Source organism: Bos grunniens, chromosome 19 (assembly GCF_055505025.1).
Source record: "Bos grunniens cultivar Pamir isolate PY7600 chromosome 19, Bosgru_T2T1.0, whole genome shotgun sequence".
Lineage (NCBI taxonomy): Eukaryota > Metazoa > Chordata > Mammalia > Artiodactyla > Bovidae > Bos > Bos grunniens.
In genome coordinates, this window is record NC_141183.1 from 29210633 (window position 1) to 29227531 (window position 16899).

The 16899-nt window shown below is 57.8% G+C and overlaps 2 protein-coding genes across 4 annotated transcripts in view; one reads left to right on the top strand and one right to left on the bottom strand.

The window, feature by feature from the left end:
• Positions 1-2552, bottom strand: part of SACK1G (scaffolding CK1 anchoring protein G) — a 29444-nt gene extending 26892 nt beyond the window's left edge. Inside the window, exons 1-2 of one of the 2 annotated variants that reach the window (XM_086358490.1) lie at positions 2161-2552; positions 1116-1713 (exon numbers count right to left, since the gene is read on the bottom strand). In XM_086358490.1, the coding sequence (XP_086214616.1) occupies positions 1116-1622 (507 nt within the window). In that variant the 5' untranslated portion in view covers positions 1623-1713; positions 2161-2552. Of the gene's footprint in view, positions 1-1115; positions 1714-1835; positions 2132-2160 lie in introns of those variants that run through there. The other variant, XM_086358492.1, reaches the window with a different exon arrangement.
• SLC5A10 (solute carrier family 5 member 10) overlaps positions 1-16899 on the top strand; it is a 55024-nt gene that overhangs the window by 37763 nt on the left and 362 nt on the right. For both annotated transcript variants that reach the window (XM_086358494.1, XM_086358495.1), the window contains exons 10-14: positions 10325-10432; positions 12756-12906; positions 16121-16289; positions 16406-16621; positions 16766-16823. In XM_086358494.1, coding sequence (XP_086214620.1) covers positions 10325-10432; positions 12756-12906; positions 16121-16289; positions 16406-16621; positions 16766-16823 — 702 coding nt within the window. The remainder of the gene's footprint in view (positions 1-10324; positions 10433-12755; positions 12907-16120; positions 16290-16405; positions 16622-16765; positions 16824-16899) is intronic.

Here is a 16899-nt window from a genome sequence, read left to right on the forward strand (position 1 = left end):
GTCTCTTTGCCCAAGAGCTCCCCTGGGCCCTGTCAGCCAGGATGATCCCCAAGGCCACTGTCTGGGTTTTGAGCGGGCCCAGAATAGTGAAGGGGTTAGATTCAGCTAGAAATACCTTGCCCTGCCGGGCCAAGGCCTGAACAGACACTGCTGACCACTCACTCCTCTCTACTGAGTCCAGAGCTGGCTTATGAATCCTCACTTGCGAGGCAGGCTTTATCAGTCATCTCAGAATGTGCCTTGAAACATGGAAGCAAGAGAAGGCCCTGCTTATGGTCATGGCTATCCAGCAAGGGCCTGGCTGGCTGCCAGTGGAGAGACCCCTTCTCAGAAAGTATGTCAGTGTGTCAGCTGAATGGATATCCACGGCGGGACAAGGCACAGCTCGGCAGGGGTTGCTCCGCAGGAGGTCCAGACAATGCCTGAGGTCCCTTCGATCCAGGTTGACAACCCTCACTGGGACCTGCTCTGCTTCCACCCCCAGGAACACACCATCGCCAGTCCCCATCTCCCACTCGGGGAAGGTTCTGCCACTGCAAAGCTCATGAAGAGGCTCAGAGAGGGAGAGCTACTTGCTCTCAGTCACCCAGCACAGCAAAGAAAAAGGCACAGTTGAACTTGGATCTCCAGGCCAGCCTCGGCCAGACTCAGGCTACTTCTCAGTCTCCATGCTTACCCCAAGTCCCAGACTGTCTCCACCATCCACAAAAGCAACACCAGAGCACTTGGGAGCACGTGTGCGCAGGAACCTCCTGCTTCTCAGAGCCATCCCCGGGGACAGTGAGGGAAAGCCCTGTGATCCTTCCTGCCCCACCCCGTCCAAGCACCTTCTTTTGGGGAATCTGCTCGCCAAGTCTGAGGAAGTCAGAAACACCCCCCAACGATGCACAAAGATCTTTTGAGCAGGAGCAGCCTGCTGTCAGCGGCCAAGGGATCCAGGTGCCCTATCGCTCTGCAGAGAAACCGAGGATCCCGGCGAAGGCAGGAGGGAGGCAGCCCAACAGGCAGCCGAAAGCCCGGGCTGGGCTGAGTGCACGCGTATGGGCGCCTGAGACACCGGGACAGGTCAGGCCTGCCCGGCTGCGTCTCTTGGGGACTCTGGCCGGCCGACTCACCTTCTGGGCCTGACTGATCATCTTGCGCACCACCTCCTTGATGTGGGCCTGCCCGTCGATGGGGGGCTGCATGTAGACGCTGGCCCGGGTCACGCCGCGGTAGGCGATGGTGTCGGGCCAGCCCAGGTCCAGCTGTGGGATGGAGCGGTCCGACTTCTGGGGCCAGTACTCCAGCGAGAGCAGCGGTTCGGCCTCGGTGGGGGTACCCTCGGCCGCGCTGGCCGCATCACCATCCTCCGGCCCGCGGGGCTGCGTGCCGGCGCGGGGGTCCTCGGAGCCGGGGTCATAGACCTCGATGGTCTCCAGGATGCGCCGCAGCTCCAGCTCCGAGAGGAAGTCGCGGATGTTCTCGCGCTTCAGCACCTCGTAGAAGGCGTCCCGGCCGTTGGCCGCCAGCGCCTCCAGCGCCAGCCGCTGCTCCTCGCTGTAGAAGAACTCGGGCTTGGCTTCGCTGGAGCGCCAGTTGACGTGGCTGTCGTCCAGGCACTGCACCTGCGAGAAGGCCATGGCGGCCGCACGCTCCGCAGCTCCGGGCCGTCTCCGGCTGGGCGCTGAGCGCTCTGGGGCCTCCGGCCGCCGCCTCTCCTCTGCCCCGGACCTGCGGGAGGGGCGGGGGGGCAGGGTCGGGTCAGAGTGCAGGCGGGGCCGGGGAGGGGCGGCCGCGCGGAGGAGGGGCCGGCGGGGGGCGGGGGCGCACGCCTCCCGCTCGGGTGCCGGTACCTGCGGGGGGGCCCGCCTCCCGGGGGATTTTTGGAGCTGCCACAGGTCCTGGCTACTTCTGGGGGGAACTAGGGTCGGCAAGGGACTCCCCAGAAGTTCCCAAGAAGGAGGGTCCGGAGTCTGCTCTCCGACGACCTCTGGACCTGCTCGGCGGCGCCCCGCATCTCCAGGGCTTCCGGGGTGGGAAGGGGCCCCCAAAGCTCCCAGCGCCGCGATCGGCAACCCTAGGGGTCTGCGCGGAGGAGGTTCGGGGCGGCGCGTGAGCGGGCGGGTCTCCCGGGGGCCGAGGGTCGGGGGTCGAGGGCGCGGGCCTGGGTTCGCTTACCGGGCGCGCGGGCGGCGTGGGCGCTGGCGGCGGTGACTAAGTGCGGCCCCGCCCACCCGGCTGCCGCCACCTGCGGTCACGTGCGGCCGGGGGCGGGGCCGGAAACATTCACATTCACCCCACCCCCGACGGACCGACGTCTGGAGGGTGTGCGCGCGTCTTCTCCGCCACCACCAGCCTCAGGTTGCCGAATTCTGAACCGCTCAGGGACCAAAATCCAAGCGCTTCTGGGCCATTGCAGCCCAGAGAGGGACAGTGTTCTCCTGAGGACACACAGCAAGGTGATAGCCTTGACACGCCCCTCCCTCACACTGCTGGTAATCCTGGTCCAACCTAACCGTGTCCAGTTTCCCAGGTGGGACAGAAAGCATGCACAGATGCTCACCCGTTGTGGAAGTAGAGTTGGGGTGCTGGGGTGGGAGGCTCTGAAGCAGGGGCGGGGCCGCTCTGACCCAGCCTCAGGGGCCCTCCCAGAGCCTGGTGTAGACAGGGCAGGCACCCAGTTCTAGGTCCCAGCCCCGGCTTCCTGCTGAGAACAACAGCCCCCCCCCCAGGACTGGTCCTGCATGATGAGCCGCGCCCAGGCGCTGGGGCGAGGAGGGCGGAGAGGGGAGCAGTGGGCTGGGGTCAGGCCCAGCTCTCTGCCCTGCGTCCCTGGGGCTTGGGACCCCGGTGACGGGGGTGTGTGGGGACCACATCTGAAAGCAGGCTGCCAGGGTGGGGACAGCAAAGCCCATTAAACCTCGCCAACCACAGCCCTCACCCCGTCGCGTGCCACAGCCAGTCAGCCAGGCATCTGGCCCAGCCTTCCCACCCCCTCCCAGCCATGCACGGACTGCTTGGGGCTCTGAGGACACTGCTCTGTGCTGCAGAGGGTTGGCTGTTGACATCTCTAGGCCTGGGCCCTAGAAAACCTACCTCAGGACCCTCTCCACCCCCCGGTCTGCCTGTCAGGCCATCTCCCCTGGGTTTGCTGCCCTCAGCGGTGGTGCTGCCTCCCGGCCCAGTGTCTCTATGGTCCCATCACGGGGTCCTGCCCTCTGCCCTGGCCTGGGGGCTTCACATTGTGTCTGAACACGGTGCCCCTTCAGGTGCCCCCAGCACCTCCCAGGTAGGTGCACACACACCTGCCTCCCCACCCCCACCCCCCACAGTCAGATGTGAGAGGGATGCGGCCCCTGGGGTGAGCACAGCACTGGGAGCCCTGAAGCCTGGCTAATGGCCTCTGCAGCTGGGGACCCATTCAAGACTGTCTCTGGGCCTTGGCATCTCCTTTTGTTCTTCCCCTGGTCGGAGGCCCTGGGCTCATGAAGGGAGTCCTGGCTCTCAGGGCTGAAGGGCCTCCAGCCCTGCAGTTACCTGCCCATAATTTTAGAATCACAGGAAGCTGTTGAAAAGCCAACAGAGAGCTTGCAGGCACTCTTCACCCAGTCTTCCCCAGTGGTGCCATCTTGTATAACCACAGTGCGATAACCACAGCCAGAAAGCTGGTTCAGATTTCAGCAGCTTATGTGTGCTTGTTTATGTGCATGTGTGTACACCCTCATCACACACGTAGGTTTGTGTAACAACTGTCACGATCTAGGTGGAGAACTGTCCCCCTGCAGTCAAATATCTCCACCCTAACTCTGGCCACCACTGATCCACTCTCTGGTGATTCGTTCGGGTCAACGTATATCGGTAGCTCATTCCTTTCTATTGCTGACTGATACTCCATGGCATTCTAGTCTTTATTTCTATGGGTTTGGCATTCTTAGCCTCCACATGTAAGGGATATCATATGGTATTTATCTTTCTTTGGCTTATTTTACTCAGCATATAACCCTTGAGATCCATCCACATTGTTACAAATGGCAGGATGTCTTTCCTTCTCATAACTGAATAATATTTTCTTTTCCAATATTTATTTTATTTATTTGATTGCACTGGGCCTTGGCTGCAGCACATGGGATCTAGTTTACTGATCAGGGATGGAACCCACACCCCCTGCATTGGAAATGTGGTCTTAGCCACTGGACCACCAGGGAAGTCACTGAATATTTTCATATATATCTATATGAGCGTCACATCTTCTTTATCCATTCATCAAAAGTATTGTTTAGTTCAGTCGCTTGGTCGTGTCCAACTCTTTGCAACCCCATGAACCTCAGCACACCAGGTTTCCCTGTCCATCACCAACTCCCGGAGTCCACCCAAACCCATTTCCATTGAGTCGGTGATGCCATCCAACCATCTTATCTTCTGTGGTCCCCTTGTCCTTCTGCCCTCAATCTTTCCCAGCATCAGGGTCTTTTCCAGTGAGTCAGCTCTTCACATCAGGTGGCCAAAGTATTGGAGTTTCAGCTTCAACATCAGTCCTTCCAACGAACACTCAGAACTGATCTCCTTTAGGATGGACTGGTTGGATCTCCTTGCAGTCCAAGGAACTCTCAAGAGTCTTCTCCAACATCACAGTTCAAAAGCATCAATTCTTTGGTGCTCAGCTTTCTTTATAGTCCAACTCTCACGTATCTTGGCTATTGTGATTAATGCTACAATGAGCAGGAGTGCAAATGTCTCTTCAAGGAGGTGATTTCATTTCCTTAAAATATGTACCTAGTTGTGGGACTGCTGAATCATATGGTAGTTCTGTTTATAATTTTTTAAGGAACCTGCATGCTGTTTCCATAGTGGTTGCACCAATTTACATTCCCACCAACAGTGTACAAATGTTTCCTTTTCTTCACATCCTGGCCAGCTCTTGTTATCTCTTGTGTTTTTATAATAGCTCTTCTTGCAGGTGTGAAGTGATAGCTTATTGTGGTTTTGATTTGCATTCCCCTGATGATTAGTGATGTTGTACAGGTACTTTACACATACCTGTTGGCCATTTGTTTCCTTTGGGAAAATGTCTGTTTAGTTCCTCTGCCCATCTTTAAAGCAGATTTTGGGGGTTTGTTTGTGGGTTTTAGTCTTAGATACTGAGTTGCATGAATTCTTTACATATTTTGGATATTAGCCCCTTATAAAATATACAATTTGCAGATATTTTCTCCCATTCTTCAAAATACCTTTTCATTTTGTTGATTGTGTCCTTTGATGTGCAAAAGTTTTTCAGTTTGATGTAGTCCCAGTTGTTTTATTTGTTTGTTTTTGCTTTTCACTTTTTTTTGCCTTTGCTTCTGGTGTCAAATCCAAAAAGTCATGGCCCAGACTGATGTCAAGGAGCTACCACCTATGTTTTCTTCTAGGAGTTTTATGGTACCTGGTTTTCATTCAAATCTTTAAGCCACTTTAAATTGATTTCTGCATGTGGTGTGAGACAGGAGTCCAGTTTCATTCTTTTGCATGTCACTGTCCAGTTTTCCCAACACTATTGATTGCAAAAACTATCCTTTCCCCATTGTATATCCTTGACTCCTTTGTCGTAAATCAATTGACCATGTATGTGAGAAGATCTGCCTGCAAGTCTGGAGACCTGGGTTCAATCCCCGAGTCAAGAAAATTCCCTGGAGAAGGGAATGACTATCCACTCCAGTATTCTTGCTTAGAGGATTCCATGGACAGAGGAGCCTGGTGGGCTGCAGGCCATGGGGTCACAGAGTTGGACATGACTGAGCGGCTAACAGCTTCACTTTCTCTTTGCTTCTGGGCTCTCTACTCTGTTCCATGGAGCTATGTGTCTGTTTGGCGCCAGTACCTCACTGTTTTGATTACTACAGCTTTATGATTTGGTTTGAAATCAAGGCCTGTGATGCCTCCAGCTTTGTTTTTCTTTCTTAAAAATTCCATTGGCTACTCAGGACCATTTATTGGTTCCATCCAGATATTTTAGGATGGTTTTTAATATCTCTGTGAAAAATATCATTGGAATTTTGATAGGGATTGAATTGAATCTATGGATCACTGTAGGTAGTATGGATAGTTTAACACTATTAATTCTTCTCATTTGTGAGCATGGAATATCTTTTCATTTTTTGGTGTGTCTTCTTCAGTTTCTTTCAGTGTCTTATAGTTTTCAGTGTACAGATCTTCCATCTCCTTGGTTAAATTTATTCCTAGGTATCTTATTTTTTTATGCTATTGTAAATTTTTTATGTATTGTAAACAGCATATTTACAATACATAAATGAATAGCAATTTTTTATACGTTGTAAATAGCATTAAAAAAAGAATAAGATTGTTTTCTGAATTTCTCTTTCTGACAGTTCACTCTTAGCATACAGAAACAACTGATTCTGAGTATGGATCTTGTTTCCTGTGACTTTATTGAATTTGTTTCTGCAGCTTTTCTTTTCATCCTTTTCACTGATGATGTTTTACACAAAGCAAAAGCTTTAGTTTGTTTGTTTGTTTTTCTTCTTTTTGGTTTTGTTTGTTTGTTTGGGGTTTTTTTGGTCACACTGTGCAGTTTGTGGAATTTAGTTCCCCCACCAGGGATTGAACCCAGGCTCTCAGCAGTGAGGGCTCAGAGTCTTAATCATTGGACCTCCAGGGAAATCCCCAGAGCTTTAGATTTGATGAACTCTATTTTGTCCATTTTTCATTTTATGAATTATGTTTTTGATGTTAAGTCTAAAAACTCTCCATTTTGCCCCACGTTCTGATGATATTCTCCTATTTTTTTTCCTTGAAGTTTGATAGTTTACACTTAAATCTGTCGTCTATTTTGAGTTAATATTTGTGTGAGGTGTGAAGTTTAGGTTGAGTCATTGGCTGTGGATGTCCCCAGAAGGGCTTTACCAAGGAGCAAAGAGCCCGAGAACAGTTTCCCAGGACCACACAGTATGGGAGGCTTCCCAGGTGGCCTAGTGGTAAAGAAGCTGCCTGCCAATGCAAGAGATGTAAGAGACACGGGTTTGATCCGTGGGTCGGGAAGATTCCCTGGAGGAGGGCATGGCAACCCACTTAAATATTCTTACCTAGATAATTGCAGGGAGAGAAAAGTCTGGTGGGCCACAGTCCATGGGGCCACAAAGAGCTGGACACGACTGAATAGGCTGAGCAGGCACACAGTATGGGTTTGGGAGAACTGGACCCAAACGCAGGTCTGTGTGCTTTTCTTTTCTCCCGCTTCCTCCTGCAACATCAGGGTCTAGACTAGCTCCCAGGGATGAGCCAGGCTGGCCTGGGAGTGGGGAGCACCCTGTTTACTCCCTGAGGTGGTGTGTCAAGTGACCAGCTTAGAAGAGAGTCATTCAGTCAGTCAACAAACACAGCCACACCCTGCCACGCGTGAGCTTATGCTGTGCACGCCTGGGGCCCAGGCTCCCCAAGGGGCTCCTGCGGTAGCGCCTCTGGAGAGGCAGGAAGGCGCCCTTGGAGAGTGATGCCTTAGAGTCGAGAGGAGTCAGGAGGAGCTCCCTGGGTTTCAGAAGAGTATTCCAGGGAGAGGGAACAGCAGACACAGAGGCCTGGAGTTGTGGGTGACATTTTGGTGGTAGTTAGGGTGGTCACGTGAGCAAGAGGCTGTAGTGCCCAGCTAGAGCTCCATGGTCGTTCCTGTGGGTGATGGGGGCCACAGGAGGCTGTGAGCAGGAAGGAGTGTGGCCAGACTGATGGACTTAGAAGTTCCCACAGGGCGTGGGTTACAGGGGCTAGGTGGTACAGCCCCCCAGTCCCCAAGCCTAGTGACTGGACTTGGCACTGGCTGAAGGGAAGGAGGACATGGAGGGCAGAGAGGGAGGCAGCCCTCAGGCCTCCAGCGTGGCCTCCACTGGGTGGGGGTGCTGATGTCAAGGTGGAGCCAGTGGGGACACCCCCACAGGCCTGCAGAGTCCAGCACCAGACAAGGCCAAAGCCTCTCACTCAGGCCCCTGGCCCTGCCTTCGGCCTGGGGCTGCTGAGTCCTGAGTTGGCACAAATGGGGGCCAGTGTTTAGCTGGCGACGACACCTCTGCTGCTGTCACAAAAGAGAGGTTGTTCTTTCCTGACGCTCAGCACAAACCCTGAGGTGCCCAGAGGCAGGGCCCCATCCTGGGAGCCTGCAGTGGGCTGCGACAGGCTGAATAAACCTGGGCAGAATCTCCTGACTCGGGCTTTTCAAGCCATTATGTGGCTGTGACTCTTCATCCGTCCCTCCGGGAGGGCTGAGTCCTCCAGGTGCCAGAGCCGGCCAGGCCAAGCCCAGAACCTGTTGGGAGGGGCCAGTCACCTGCCCTCACCTGGACCCAGAGTCCCTCCAGGGGACCCCGGGCTGTATCCTGGGTCTGACTATGTGTCCTAGGCAAGTTATGCCCTTTCTGGTCCTGAGTTCTCACATCTGCACAGTGGTGGGCAAGGCAGCTGGATCAAACAGTGCCTGAACTCCCCCCTAGGGCTTCATGGGCTCCTTTCTCCCTTTCCTTCTGGCCTTCTGTGCCTTTCCCCTTCCTCCAGCCATTCACTTATTTACTCACTCATTCATTCACAGATGTTCACAGACTATCTTCTCTGGGCCCAGCCCTGGACTGGGTGATACCTGGGAGCGGAGGTGATTCAAAGCCAGTGTCCGCCCTTGGGGAGCTCCCAGTCTGGTGGAGGAGGTGAAATATGCAAACAAATAATTGTGATTCAAGCCTGGGCTTTAGGAGGCCTTGGGAGGAAGCTGCTCTGCCTGGGAGGGGTTGGGGGACAGTTATGGAAAGCCTCCGAGAGCTAGTCCTTTGCAACAGGCGTGAAGCCGGAGGCAAACAAGGGTAGGGATGGAGCAGGAGCAGTGGGAGGAGGCAGCCCAGCCGCGTCTGCCCAGGCACAAAGGCGTCGGGTGCTGGGTGTGTGTGAGAAAATACAAGCAGGTCAGGGTGGCCGGCACGGGTGCTGGGAAGACAGGACCTGGGCCCAGCTGTCCAGGGCCTTGAATGTTGACTGTCTGAATGTCGTGGAAAGGAATTTTTTTTCCAGGAAACCATGGGCTCCAGAGTTGGGGAGGGGGCTCCTGACAAGGAAGTGACAAGAGCAAAGCCGTGACTCTGAAAGGATGAGGCTGCAGAGGGTGGAAGAGGGCCAGTGAGAAGACAAAGCAGCAGGTGGAGGGAGCCCAGTGGAGGGGGCAGGTGACGGGAGGAGCCCCCATGGGCTGGGGGCTGGTGCACTGGAAGTGGGGGCTGTCGGTACAGATGTCCTAGGAGCCTGGCGCTCAGGATAGGCTGGGCTGGAGACGGGCCGAGGATCGTGGGGGCAGAGTGATGCTACTCCAGTCCCACTGGCTCAAGGGAGGAGACCTGAAACCCTCCGTGGTGGGTTGGGCATCTAAGTAGGGATCTTAACCCAGGAGCGCTCGGTCCATGAGGAGGGCTCAGTGACAGAAACGTCGATGCTACACGTGGAAACATTCTGACCCCAAACAGACCCCTGTGCCGAGCAGCTGCATTCCCGTTGCCTGTTCTCCCTGAGCGCAGGTCACTCTCTGTTGACCTCTGCCCCCCTCCCTGCCCCCACCACCGCTGAAAACCCAGGGGTCAGGGCCGATGGTGCTGGAAGGGAGGCGGAGACTTCAGATTCAGTCCGGATCTGGGTCGAGGCCCTGGACGTCCACTCAGAGGGCATGCAGTGGGTGCTGTCTCCGCCATGGGGAATGTCAGCAGCGAAACCTGGGTTCCATCCTTACGGCCCAGATGGAGGAGATGACTTTTGAGCAGCCCATGGGAAGGCTTGGGAGAGGGAGGTTGGGTCGGGGGGAGGCTGGAACACCATGAGAGGAGTGTGCAGAAGGAGACCAGCCTGGAGGAGCCTGGCGTCTGGCGAGTCTTGTGGAGGGGCCTCCATTCTTGTTTGAAGAGTCCTTTGGAAGCTGCTGGAGACAGTCTGAGGGGAGGGCCTTCACCTGCTCCTCTGGGGAGAAGGGCTGGGGGCAGGAGGTAGGGGGAGGGAGACGGCAGATGGTAGACTGACCACTGACCACTGACCACTGCTTGGGCAGGCAGCCCTGCAGGGGAGCCCCGGCCCCACGTGGGGACAGGGAGCCAGCGTCGTGGGTATGGACAGGCTCATGGTGATGGACAGAAAGGCAGGGAGAGAGGGTGTCTAGGGACAGAATAGTGCTCCAAGACTGGCCCCCTCCTTGTCTGTCACCCTGGCCGGGAAACTGAGGCTCAGGGCTGAGCAGCAGCTGATGGCAGGTGGTAACAGAGCAGGTCCAGCCAGGCTCCTTGCCCACCCCAGGGTGGTGGGCAGGCCGGGGACACTGAGGATCCTTCTCCTGCAGATGACGTGGGCTGTGTGGTGCCAGCCGAGTGCCTGCGGGCCTGCGGGGCTGAGATCGGCTGCTCCAACATCGCCTACCCCAAGCTGGTCATGGAGCTGATGCCCACGGGTGAGGCCCTGGCTGGGTCTGACAAGGGGCCCTGGGGGTGGTGGAGGCCACTCTGGATCCAGCGTGATGCTGTGTGACACCTGGGTGGGATGTTCTGCTCCTGGGGGAAGAGAGGAAAGGAATCAGAAAGCATGTAGGGTGCCCACCGTGCACCAAGCACCATGCCCAGGGGGTCGCACAGGACTGACCTGCACCTGCTTCTCAGGAACCCTGGTGCTCTAATCATCATACCCTCTTTGTTTTTTTTTTTAATTTTTTGCAACCCTGCAGGGCACACGGGATCTTAGTTCCCCAACTAGGGACAGAACCTGCACCCCCTGCGGTGGAAGCACAGAACTCTAGGGAAGTCCCTTATCATCCTGGCTTTACAGATGGGGAAGCTGGGACCCAAAGGTGCCCTGGATGGCCAGGGAAGTCCCTTATCATCCCAGCTTTACAGATGCATAACCTGGGACCCAAGGTGCCCTGGCCAAGGTCAGGTGACAAGCGAGCTGCAAAGCTGGAGTTTGAACTCAGGGCTGGGGGATCCTCTTAGCCTGTGCTGGCCCTGCCCCCAAGAAAGGCTGCCACGCTTTTGTCCTTCAGGCCTGCTGGGTGTCAGGCCCACTCACAAACGACCTCTCCTATATGTTATGAGGCAGAGTTCTTAGCTGTGTTTACAGATGTGGAAACTGAGACACAGATGAGAGGAAAGTGACTCGTCCCAGGCTTGTAGCTTGTGGCTAAGACACAGAGCTCAGTCTCTCTGGCCCCCAAGTCCACTGTTGACTCTGCCGGGGCCCGAGGCGCCCAGCCCTGCCTTGAGCGTACAGCTTCTGCCTCCCTGAGACCCTGCAGACCAGAGAACATGGGTGTGTTTTGGCCATTTCCACATTCCCGGCCAGTGGGATACAGGATGTGAAAGCAGATCACGGTGAGGGGTGTGGTCCCACTGAAGCAAATGGAGGAGACGGCTGTCCTCTGCTGGCTTCACCTCCTGATTCTCAGCATCCCACTGTGGGAGCTCGGACCCCACCCTGCTCCTCTCACCCTCCCTCCCTCCCAGACCAGGCCTGGGTTCTGCCGCTTGCTGGCAGAGATATTTGGGGCAAGCCTCTTCCCTGCTCATAGCTTTGTGTCCTCATTTGCAAACTGGGGATAATGATGCCTACTCACCCCTCAAAGTGGTTGTGGGATTAAACACAGCACAGGGAAACTGACTGGCACAGGGGTTGGCTGCCCTGTGGGCTCGCACCTTGGGGCGTCGTCTGCCTCTACTCTTCAGAGGGGCTCACCACAACCCCTAGAGATCCAGCTGCAAGATCTTGAGCTCCCCACCTGAGAAATGGGAGGAGAATAAACCCCAAGGTAATCCACCTCCCTGAGCAGGAGAAGGAGGTTGGAGAAATGTTTGAGGGGGAAACCATGATTTAACTCACTTTGCTTTGGGCCCCATCTCAGCCAGCCTAGTGAACAGAGGGAGCTATGAGATGCCTGGAAGTCACACAGCAGGTCAGACGCAGAACCAGGGCCAGGCAAGCAGTGGCATCTACAAGGCTGAGCCCTCGGAGGAGGTGGCATTTCCTGGAGTCAGGGAGGGGTGTATAGGTGTTGTGGGGGTGGAGGATAGACAGGGAGTCTACAGAGGTGGAGGAGGTGCTTACACACTTGAAGAAAAAGCACAAGAAACTTTGGAGACAGACTTGTGCCAAAGCCCAGAGAGGGAGCCAACCAACCTAAAGTCACACAGCACTGAGTCTCTGTACCCTCAGCCCCTTTGGAGCCTACAACCCCCAGGAGGCCTTGCACAGCAGGGCCTTGCCCACCTCAGTGCGGGCCCTTCATTCATTTTCAAGGGCTTTTATCCCCCAGGTGGGCAGCCTTATCTCCTCTCAGCCTGCCTGGCAGCCATGCACAAAAAGTAGCAGAAACCACAGGCTCTGGACCCCTGCGCCCTGCCCGGGGTGTGGGCTCCAGGCTGAGGGTCCCTTGTCACTCCCCCACTACCCTTGGGTTTTGCCTCTGGCCTGCTGTGCCTCCCTGGGCAACTCTCTTCTCCTCTCTGAGCTTCCACCTCCTCACCCGTCAGATGCAGTCCGGGTGTGGAAGCACTCTGTCAACTGGCAGCTCTGTAGAAAGAAGAGGCTGAGAGCAGACACGTTGCCTGCAGCTGCAGGAGCCCACTGTCAGCCCCAGCATCCCAAGTCAGGGTCTTCCTCCCACCACCTCCAACACCCTCACCCCAACCCTTCTGGGCCTCTGCCTGCGGGCACTTGGAGGGGCCTCATCAGTAGGGCCCAGGAGCAGCCCAGGGAGGTCACAGTGGCCTGTACCCCTCCCCCAGGTCTGCGGGGGCTGATGGTCGCTGTGATGATGGCTGCGCTCATGTCCTCGCTGACCTCCATCTTCAATAGCAGCAGCACCCTCTTCACCATGGACATCTGGAGGCGGCTGCGGCCCCGTGCGGGCGAGCGGGAGCTGCTGCTGGTGGGACGGTATGGGGGAGGGGTGGGGAGGAGGACTTCTCCAGCACACCCTCAGCCCAGGAGGAACCCCCAGAGGTGGGCACTGAGGGATGAGTAAGAGTTTGCTGGTCGGAGATAGAATGATGCCAGGAAGGAGAGGAGAGGAGAGGCCAGAACATCCTGCGCCTACCTTCCATATCCAGCCCCTGGCCATGCCCATCCTGGGTAGCTCTCTTACTCCAGTCGGGACCTCTGAGGGAGTCTGCTGGGAAAGCCCCCTTCCCCAACACCCAGAGATGTCTTCCCTGGGTCTGAGCCCCTAGTCCCCTGTTGTATCCCAGTTGCTGCAGACATACCGGGAGCCAGTACTTGGGCGTGGCCACACCCAGGCTGTAGCTGTCCCTCTGGCCCCACTGAGCTTCTGCCCACATCCTCTAAGCCCTGCTTGTTCCGTTCTTATCCCTCTATGACTCATCTAATCTTTCTAGAATCTGCTCAAGTGCCCCTCCTCCTGGCAGCCCACCTGATACCCCCGGGCAAGGACTGAGTCCCCTCCCCTGGAAGGGGAACTAGAGCCTGGAAGTAGGAACTAGAGCCCAGTGGCTCCCATAGATCAGGCAGGTCTTGTAGGTCCCACTGGTGTTCTGATGCCCCTCCTGTGGGTGTAGCTGTGTCTGGCCCGGCCCTCCATCCCCAAGCTTGGCTAAGTCCCCAGGAGCTCCCGGGCTGAGACTCTGTGATTGGTGAAGGGGAGCTGGTGCCCTCTCAGGGGTCCCGCCCCCAACTATCTCCCTCTGAGCCATGCGACCCCCACTTTGCCCGCCCCAGGGACCCTGCTCTCTGGTGCTGGGCTTGACCCAGCAGTGCCCCCTCGGGCTGAGAGTGCATGGCACCCATCCTCAGGGTGGGGTCCCCTGAGCTCCGGGCAGCTGTCCCGTGACGCAGTACAGCCGCCTGTGTTGGGACACGCCAGCTGGCAGGTATGGGCTCCTGCATGGCCCGGGCCTCATCCAGGGCAGGGAGCCCCTCCCTCTACTCCCAGGGTCGGCACCTGGGCCACTTTTCCCAGCCAGGTGACTCCCTGAGCCCCTCCAGCTCCAGCCTCCCGGATGCTGGGACTGGGCATTCTCCTACTGCCCAGGGGTTTGCCTCGCCCCCCTGGCTGGACACAGCAGACTCAGGGCCCCTTTGGTGGCTCCACAGCCCCTGCCTGCTGTTTCCTGGCCAAAGTCCTGAGCTGGTCTCCCCTCCATGCGGCCCACCCCACAAACAGCACCCTTGGCCCACCTTCACGCCCATCCCCTCAGGCAAGCCCACCCTGGGCCCTGCCAGCCTGCCTGTGGGCGCACAGCTGTGTGATGTGGGCCTGGCTGCTCACCCTCTCTGGGCCCCAGGGCTCAGCCCTACCATCTGCCCTCTTGAAGCACCAGCACACCCCCAATACCTCCAGCCTGCTTCCTGCCTAAAACAGCACCGCTCAAGCTGTGTTTCCCCAATGCGGGCTCTGGGTCTCTGGAGCCCCAGTCCAAGAAGAGACAGAACACAGGGCAGGGCAGCAGGGGTCCCCCAGGAGCCTGGCATCGCCTCAGGTGGGGGGCTGGAGGAGCCACCACAGGCCTCGGAGTGTGATCACTTCATGACCGGCGTCCGGAGCCTCACTCCCTGGTCCTCCCTGCACCCACCCCTGCTTTTCAGTCCGCTAGTGCCGGGCCTCCCTGGGACCCAGAGAGGTCTCAGAGACACCTGGCCTTGTGGGGCTCCCCTAAAGTGACCACAGCTGCAGCCCAGGGACAGTGGAGGGGGCCTGCCCACCCGACAGCAGAATGGGGTTGGGGGGGGGCAGGAAGACTTCCTGGAGGAGGAGGGCCTCGAGCTGGGCTTTGGAGGATGAGAAGGCTTTGCTGGGGGAGGAGCTGATTAGGGCATTCCAGGCAGAAGGAACAGCCTCTGGGTTTCGGGTCCCTCTGGCAGCCTGATGGGGGCTGAGTCAGAAGAGCAAACCCCAGAGGCTGGTGAGGGCCAGGGCCACACTTTAGGCCGGCTGCAGAGGCCCAGCCCTGTGAGAGATGCTGAGTCTGGTGTTGGACGCAGGGCCTGTACAAGGAGGGTGGGGTGCAGCCTGCCTGTGCCTTTGAAGAGGGCAGCGCCCGCCGCCTGCCAGGCGGAGGGTTAATTAGCCCTAATCAAGGGGGCGCCTCCTTCCTCCACCCTCTCCCTCAGGCCGGGAAGGGGAGGACCCACCCAGCTGCACATATGGCCTATTGCTGTCCTTTCTGGGGTCCCGGAGGGTCCCACCCATCACCCACCTTGGGGGTGAGGGACATCCAGGTGAGCCAGGATACAGGCAAGGGGCCCTTAAGCAGAGAAGAGCATATGGACACCTAGCCCCAGTTTTGTCCCCCAATGCCGCAGGGCCCCCTCTTCCTGGAAGCCCTCCTGGATTGGTGCTTCCTCTGGGCTCCCTTGGCCTAGCCCTGAGCACACGATGACAGAACACCCCACTCCGGGGGCAGCACTGAAACCAGGCCCGCTTGTCACCAAGACCTAGCCCCAGCACCCCATCCGTCTCTCAGGCAGGCTCCTCATGAATGCTTCATGGAGGAATGAGTGAAACACGTCCCTGCTGGTGTCGGGGGGCGGGGGGGCGGGTAGAGGGGGCAGGAAGGGTGCTCACACCAGCCAGAGGCAGGCAGGAGCTGAGAGGAGGTGTCCACACAGGGGGGCAGGGAGAGGGGCTTCAGGCCACGCACAGCAGAGGGGGGGGTGTGCCACCAGAGGTCCCAACTCCTTCAAAGGCCCGCCAGGATTTGAGGAACCACCAGGGGCTCAGTCTGGCCTGGATGTGAGGGCAACAGGTCATTCACAAGTTTGTATTGAGCGCCTACTGTGTGCTGGGAGGTGCAGCAGGGAACTAAAGGATGAGGCTGCTGCCACCAGGAGTGGGAGATGGCAAACCTAGAGAGGTGGAGTCGGGCCTTGAAGATAGACAGGAGACCAGGGGGAGATGGCAGGGATGACCGGGAGCACTGCAGGCCTAGTCGGGGGCGGTTCCTGCAGGCAGCGGGGAGCCATGGAAGAGTCTGGAGAGGGCAAGGCCAGCTGTGTTCTTGGAGGAGAGGAGCAGGGGCCGGGGAGGAGGCTGGAGCTCTGCAGCAGCGGACAGATGGAGAGCCAGCCTCAGTGACCCAGGGGAGGTGGGGAGGGGTGGGGGTCTTGAGGACGGCCCGCCTCCTGCTACCTGCAGGCTGGTCATCGTGGTGCTCGTCGGCGTGAGTGTGGCTTGGATCCCCGTCCTGCAGGGCTCCAATGGCGGGCAGCTCTTCATCTACATGCAGTCGGTGACCAGCTCCCTGGCCCCACCGGTGACCGCAGTCTTCGTTTTGGGCATCTTCTGGCGGCGGGCCAACGAGCAGGTGGGATGTGGGAAGAGCGGGAGGCTTCAGGGCTCATCTCCCCTGCTGCCTGGGTGTTGAGTGGGGGAGGCCTGGCCTTCCTCCCGAGGCCCCAGCAGCCCTGCCTTCTCCTCCAGGGAGCCTTCTGGGGCCTGATGGCAGGGCTGGCAGTGGGTGCCACGAGGCTGGTGCTGGAGTTCTTGCACCCAGCCCCGCCCTGCGGCCACCCTGACACGCGGCCCCCCATCCTCCATGGCGTCCACTACTTGCACTTCGCCGTGGCCCTCTTCCTGCTCAGTGGGGCTGTGGTGGTCGCTGGGAGCCTGCTGACACCACACCCCCAGGGCGTCCAGGTGAGCCTGCCCTCACCCCTGGCCTCTGACCCTCTCTGACTCAGGAATCTTCTGGGTCTTGACCTGTAACCCCATCTAACCCTGATCCCTGCCCTCTTTCCGTCACTGACCCCTGTCTGGGCTCACCCCTGCCCTTCCCTCTAGATCCAGAGCCTGACCTGGTGGACTCTGGCTCAGGACCTGCCCTTGGGAGTGAAAACAGGTGTGTGTGTGTGACCCTAGGCCCCCCTCTTGCTCCCACCCATGGCAGGGTGGCAGGCAAGGGTACTGGGTGGGAC